Source organism: Glossina fuscipes, unplaced genomic scaffold (assembly GCF_014805625.2).
Source record: "Glossina fuscipes isolate IAEA_lab_2018 unplaced genomic scaffold, Yale_Gfus_2 112, whole genome shotgun sequence".
NCBI lineage: Eukaryota > Metazoa > Arthropoda > Insecta > Diptera > Glossinidae > Glossina > Glossina fuscipes.
The window spans coordinates 2220378-2227964 of record NW_023998455.1 but is presented as its reverse complement, the minus strand read 5'-3'; the positions used below and the strand labels follow the sequence as shown (position 1 = coordinate 2227964).

At 34.1% G+C, this 7587-nt stretch overlaps 2 protein-coding genes across 2 annotated transcripts in view; both read right to left on the bottom strand.

Annotated features, from left to right (window-relative positions):
* LOC119639427 (ribosome-releasing factor 2, mitochondrial) overlaps positions 1-323 on the bottom strand; it is a 3062-nt gene extending 2739 nt beyond the window's left edge. Inside the window, 2 exon segments of the mRNA XM_038036795.1 lie at positions 1-127; positions 193-323. The exon segment at positions 1-127 is cut by the window's left edge and continues 4 nt beyond it. Of these exon segments, the coding sequence (XP_037892723.1) occupies positions 1-127; positions 193-313 (248 nt within the window). The 5' untranslated portion in view covers positions 314-323.
* Positions 324-1727: 1404 nt separating this feature from the next.
* LOC119639245 (mitochondrial inner membrane protease ATP23 homolog) lies at positions 1728-2240 on the bottom strand. Its single transcript, XM_038036530.1, is given in 2 exon segments — positions 1728-1916; positions 1971-2240. Coding segments are annotated over 2 exon segments (459 nt in total).
* Positions 2241-7587: the final 5347 nt, after the last annotated feature.

The window sequence follows — 7587 nt, the reverse complement described above, 5'->3', positions numbered from 1 at the left end:
CATATCGTTATACCACGTTCACGTTCTTGAGTTAAATAATCCGTGACAGTATTTCCCCGATGCACTTCACCTAAAAACCTCGTTTTCCCAGCATAGAAAAGCATACGTTCTGTAGTGGTAGTCTTTCCTACATTTTTCGAAAATTTTCATTAACAATGTCAACAATAATTTTTAAAACATAAACCAAAATACCGGCATCTATATGTGATAATATTGCTATATTTCTTATATTTTTACTGCTGTAAAAGCGCTGTGAGACGTACTTTATATTATTAGGATACATTTTTAATAAAATACTTTGAAAAAGAGTCATTGTATGCTTGTTTTTTTAATAAATACCGAAATATAAACTTATTGATAGGTATTTTTATTATTTTTTTTTTTTGGTTAAATATTATAAAATAGTGATTTACAAAAACAGCTGTTTTGTCATCTCATTGCAGTAAACCGTTCTTTTATTAGCTTTTTTAAAATGACGTTTTTCAAGCATGGTGCTTGCCTTGCTTAGCCTTTCATAGTCCTAAAGGGATTGAGATATATTTGTTAGAGTAACAATTCGTAGTTGATGAGGATAATATTTTTGTCGGAAGTCTAAAGGACGTCCTACAAAATATTTTCGCATATGAAGTGACTGGTAATAACAGCGTTTATAATGATAATACATAATCTCTAGATTGTAAATCAACTTTCTCGAGATAATTTGGAACAAACGATTTTTAGATAAGCTTCTGCTTGAGAAGAAGTTTTAATACACAGAAGATTAAGCTAATTGTCATACGAAAAAATAAAGAGAGTTTTTCCTTTTGCCTGAATCAAAGCTCCCCACATAAAACTTATCATTATTCTTTTCATATAAATTTAATTTAATTGATTCACGCTACCTTAAGAATTGTAGAGTGGCGTATGTTTTCAAACATTTTTATTGAAAGCAAGAGCACCCTCTTAAAAACACGCTAAACTCTATATTTAATATAAAAGAATAATTCATAAGTAATTTGGCAACACTTGAGAGCAAGCGTCTGAATTTGTTTACAATTGAGAATAATTGTAAAAATCAGTTTGTATTTGTTTATGATTGAGAATAATTGCGGAATTAACTGGAAATCAATCTTAAAAACGGAAGTAATCCACTTATGAAACGGTTAATGTAACCTGTACAACAGACATCAAACAATTAATTTCAATTACGACGAAAATCTTTCATACCCATCTAGATGAGCCTAATCTTACATTTCTCAACCATCCACAATACTTATTATATCCACAAATGCCATCCACAATAATTGTTATATCCAGCCATCTACGAACTGGCTGGCTACGTTCCAAAGCAGCTAATGTGTGCTTTACGCTCGCATAATTTTAATATTGAATTTTTTATAATAATGTTATTGCTGCGCTTCTTGAATAAATATATTGTACCGGTCTTCTTCTTGATACTTTTTGTTGTATCGGTGTTCTTGATGCTTTTTATTGCTGCGCTTCTTGAATAAATATATTGTAACGGTCTTCTTGATACTTTTTATTGTACCGGTCTTCTTCTTGATACTCTTTATTGTACCAAGTCTTTTCTACATAAGATTTTTATGGGATAGATACGATTATACGCACGTTAGACACAAGAAAGCGAGAAATAGCGAGGCAAACGTTGCCGGTCAACAAATAAAATTATTTTTCTTTCAAAATTATTAAAAAAGAAATAGATTTATTTCATCAAAAAAGACAAAAATTTAATGAACATTATCACCCTATATAGGTCCTTCCATGTAAGCTGTATGCTTGTCTGGAGAATTACGCCCAATAGATTCCAAATCATTATAACATCTATGGAAGACTCTTTCCATTGCTTCAGTGACAGCTTGACGTGATACATTACGCACAGACAAAACGGAAGCCAAAGCTTTGGTTTTAACACAATTCTACAAATAAAATATGTTCAGATAAGCAGCTTGCTATCATTTCCGTAGCAGCACCTGATGCGCCTGTTTAATGTTAAACAGCGAAGTATCACCTTGCATCACGGCGCTCAAAAGCGAGCAATGAGCTAAGTTGGCTGCTCTGATTTCCGTGCAAGCCAAATAGTCAATGTTACGAAAATCTAATTCATTATTGCAATAATCAAACATACGAATCATTTCATTAGTAAGCATGCCCTGAATTATTCCTTGTTTTCTCGCCATATTTTGGCAGATCGCAATTTGATATGTCTGCGTTGGGCAACCAGAATTTTTTAAAGTACCCATCATAAGTCGCATAAATTAAACATAAAAGCATTTTTTGTTTTTTTTTTTCGGTTTTAATACTATAAGCATTTATTTAAAAAGTAATAACAGCATAATGTATAAATATTTTCAATTTAATAATAAAAACTCTTACATGATCTTGTTAGAAGAAAAATTAGGAAATTAAATTTCTTAATTGCCAAAGAACAATGTTTATTTATAAACTAAATTAATAGTCACCGTAACAATTAGATGTCATTTGTCATTAACTCATAAATTCTTAACGCAAAACGAAAAAAAAAATTCTGCGCACATTTCGGTATACTTCGCATTCGATTGTAAAAAAAGTAATGCTTTATAACAAAAAAAGGAAGTTAGTTCATAGAATAGTCAAAATGACAAAAAATTAAAACCAATTCATATGTTTATGGTACAAATTTAAATTCCTATGAATAGAAAAGTGTTACAATTATTATTTACTCTGTTTTCCTAAAAGGAAAAAAAGGAAAAAAAAAACAAAAAAAAAGCCTTAAAACTTAACAAAAACTCCCTACTCTTGTGCATGTTTAATATTTAATGTACAGTTAATCTAGCAAGAAAAGAAAAAAAAAAGGAAAAACAAATTCGATATATGAATATAAATAAGAGATAGTACAGAAGAAATGTAGTGAACGCAGCAATTTGTTACTAGGAATTTAACGTTTCCTTAAATTAAAGTTTACACAAACAAAACAATAACGGAACAAATGCTCCAATAGCTATAAATATTGGTAAAAATAATGTAGAATCGTCCACCGAATATCCGGTTGCCTCGGACATTTGGTGGCATTGGCGATTTATGCGCTGAAGGCATTTTTGTAAAGAAGATATTTTCTGATTTTAAATCGATGTGAACTAATTCATTGGAATTTATATAAAAGCTAATCCCTCGGCTATATGCAATAGTAATATTTTGCATATTATTTATTTCGATCATTTCGATCATTGCTTTATCATTTTGACGCTACTAAGAAGATGGTGGAAAAGGCTCGCCGGAAAAAGAGAAGAACTCATAAAGAAATATGACCAGGAAGAGGCGAAGATAGCCCACTAAGGTAGTCCACATATTTTGTCAATTTTGCCTTTACTAGAGAAGTACTTGTTAAGTCGTAATTTATCACAATGAAATAGTAATGAAAATTAAAAAGCTGTAAAAAGCATGCAATTGTAAAACAAACTAAGCCTCTCCACAAAATCAAAAAGCATTATTGCCAATATAACTGTCACGTCGAATTACATTAAGCTTACTGAAAGGATGCAATTGTTGCAAGTCTCTAAACAATTTTTATAATTAGTTTAGTGCCTATGGGGAGAGTGTATGTTACATCCGGAACATGCTAATGAAAATAAAGTTTTTGCGATCGTTTTCACTACTCTTTAATATACATCGAAAACTTGTTTCCCTATATTCTTTTAGATTTTTTTATAGCGCACTTTGTAGTTTGCAATTTTTCTCCATGAAAATACGCTTTCTCTTATGAAAATACGCTTTACAGCAAATAATAACAATAAATTTTATTGTTTTTTTCTGCATTTTTAATAACATTAAGCATGATTTCTTTTTCTCTCTAGGTGTGAGCTTTGGATTTTCGTTAAGTTTTACAACTCATTTTGTTGATTTAGCACTTAAAAATTTCCAGTTACCTTAACAAGGACCCGATTGAAGTAAGCCTAAAGGTAGCCCAACTAGCGATGGCAAAAAACTACCTTCACGTTGTTCGGTATTATATATTGTAAGGAATACATTTTCTATCTCTATTTTTACTTGTATTTATAATGAGGTATATGCACAGACACACAAGTTCGTATTATCGTGATATTATCTATATATATAATTTGGATACCTTCTTTATAACCTAAAACACTTACGATGCAAAGGCATATGAAATTGGTTTGGTTATATGTATGTAAAACCCGGAAGGAGTGGAGATAGACTTATATTTTACTATGCCGATTTAAGCTTGTCTGTTTGTCTTTCTGAAATATGGTACACTAATGGGTTTTGACACAAGGTCGAATCCATTTAGAAATGCTTGGGATCAGACCATTTTATCGGCCACTTGCCTTATAACGCATTGTTTTGAAAAGGATTTGTATATTAGGCTGTGGCTCATTATAGTGTTTTTCATTGTTTTCTATATATTATTACGACATAATTTCTCCCAAGTATATAACTACTCATCACTCATGTTTTCCTTCACCGTGCAGCGTACCACTGGTATCGCAAGCTTTGTTGTACCCGAACGACTAAAACGTGCGTACCTTACTTCTATATCGAACTGGGATATGTTGGATGTACAAAGGAGTGATACACAAAGTGCTTCTCAATCGCATTCTGTTTAAAATCGACCCCACCTTCAGCGGTGGTGTAGATTACCATGTAGAATTTTACTTCTCTCGTTATGGCTACCGTAAACAACACTACGTTGTCTCACGAGGGTTTAGAAATTTGGGTGAACAGTTCTTGTTTCCCTCCCGAGTACAGATGTGTAAATGGCCACAATTAGATATACACTTAAATGATGAGGAAAACCTCTTGTTAGACAGTTGCCAGTGTAAATGGCACAATTGCATACTGAACTCTATGCAGAAAAAAGTCGTAGCAAATATACTACGAGGAGAAGTTCACAACATGCCATACGTGATGTTCGGACCCCCTGGCACAGGAAAAACTGTAACGCTAGTAGAAACAGTTATTTAAATTTTTAAATTGATGGCCAGAGCACGTTTGCGTGTAGGCACACCTTCTAGTAGTTCTGCTGATTTCATAACGACGCGTTTGCTCGAACCCCCTGTACTCGAAATAGGCGAAGTTATACATGTAGTATCCCGTAATGAATTCAAAAAAAAACTTATATCAGACCATTTGGGATACTGGCATAGATGACACCTATAAAAACTGTTCAAAGCGCTTAATTAACAAAAGATGGAGCCAAGGATATACGACGACTGACGACCACCGTCTGATAGAATCACTAGACTATCGGATTGGAACACAGGTCGAAGAAGAGTTTCGGCCATTCAGCCTGGATGGCGTGGCGTATCGGGACATGGAAACTGACAAATGGACACCTCAACACGGAGAATATTTCCGGCTACTCACGTGGTATGCAGTAGGAAAATATATCAGAGATAAACTAAAATGCCAGCCATGTCTACAGGAATTCACAATTAATAAAAGAAGCGCATGCAAAAAAGTGGGCCGTCGAATTGTGATCAGGAATAAATATGGCAACGGCATCCTGACGAGTAAGTGTCTCAAACCGGAGTTCCTGACAGAAGACGTTAATAAAACATTTAATACCGTCTACAAGACGTTGTTCAGCATCTATAACGAACACATGCCAGTTGCAAATATCGGAGCACGTTTGCAGGCAATAGTTTTAACCCATATTCCATTTTTCCAAAAAAGAGGATCCTGCTCCAATGGAAACGAGCATCGGAGGAATCTGTTTGGATACAAAGCCCTGCTAGAGATAGCATATACAACGAGGGACCACCAACCTCCGCATAGACTCCGCGGAGAAAACGGCGGCTCCAAGAAGCAGACCAGCATGAAGAGAGCGTCGTACAAGAGCCAAGAAATGTAGTCCAGGAGTAAACGGTGAGTGCAGTGCTGGATGTCGAAGCACTGCGAGAGCTCGTGAGAAAGTTAACACCTCACGACAAAGTAGTGACACTTCAGTTTGACATAGTGTACACTAATATAAAGACAACCTATTTAAAGAAAGGGGACAGACGTGATCGGTGCGGATATGAGGACGAAACGAGGGAAAAGAAGTACAAGAAAGTACTCATATTCGAAGTGCGTAGCATGTTGACGGCGTTCGACATGCTCACGAGCTCCGAGAAACTGATTGGATATAAGAATCGATAGACAGGAAAAATCATTAACATTGCTTGTCAATATTACTAAATTCGGGGAAAAATTGTAAGGAAAAAAAAAGGCTTGAACTGATCGAAAAACGTGAGTGGGAAGAGGCGTATTTAGATAGAGAAATTGCTAGGGAAATCATTGAAATTGATCGCCAGAGAGCAAGACCATCTATGCGCGGTATTATTAGACCTCTTCCACCTTCACTTCGTTTCAGTGCCCGTGATGCACCAGAAAATTTCCATTGTTTTAGACGTACAGGTAAAATATATTATAAGATAAAATCGGGAGTTAGTTTTGTAAAGTTCTTCTCTTTGTAATCTAGGTGTCATCACCGGGCTGTATGAGAATCGTGGAACCGTAGATGGCGGTACATTTTTTGTAGTAGATATATCGTCTATTCCTAGCGGAATGAGAATGGGCTCTCCCGTCGAGTATTTGGCTCGCAGGGATGCATTTATCGGGTACATTGACGTTGTTAAAATTGAGCGCGTCGTTGGAGATGCCTGGGATGAAGGATTCTTGGATGAAGAACCGCTCAGTGAAGAAGATTAAATTATTTTTAATTATACATATTCCAAATAATTATAATTTAAAATACCAAATTTTGCATGCATTATAAGTTTTGTTAATCAACCATTGGCAAAATTTTAATAAAAATGGATTTCATCCGGAAATGAATTTCAAAGTATTCTTTCTTTCATTTTGTCGAACAAGTTTAATATAAAAAAAATGAGATCAATCCAAACGTTGCATACATTTAATATGTAGATAAGCAGACAATTGCACAGCATTTTTTCTTCACAGCTTTATTAGTTTTTTTTTTTTTTGTATTTACATTTCAAAACGCAAGGCAAGGAATGAAACGCCACCATACAAATAGTACTTATACTTAATATATGGCAATAGTTACGTTATAAGTATTATTTACAATTATCAAACGCATTAGCGCTCATCTCCTGCTTTTCCGTTTTCCCTTATTTCGTTTCAACTCATCACACCTTTTCACTTATTGTCAATTTTTCGGATATTGTGAATATTGGAATTCAATTGTCAATTACAAATCAATCAGTTATTTAACTGTCAAGTAAGAAAACAATTTTTTTTTTCAAATCTTTCATTCGCTTATTGATAAGTTTGCCTTTTTTAGAATTACAAATCAATTTTGAAAAGGGATGAAAACATCGAATCAAGTAAAGAAGTTAACAAAATAGACGCACCAGAAAAAGCTTGTGGTGACAAGATATGCAAGACAATAGTAGACATGAGGACTTTTCTGCAACGCCTTTTGACAGTCCTACAACATCACCTGAGAGTAAATTACGAAATTTACCCCCCCTTTATTTATATTACGGGAGAAACCCAAGAAAAATTACAGCCGTGAATTTAAAGAAAATATTTTATTCATATTACGGGAGAAACCCAAGAAAAATTATAGCCGTGAATTTAAAGAAA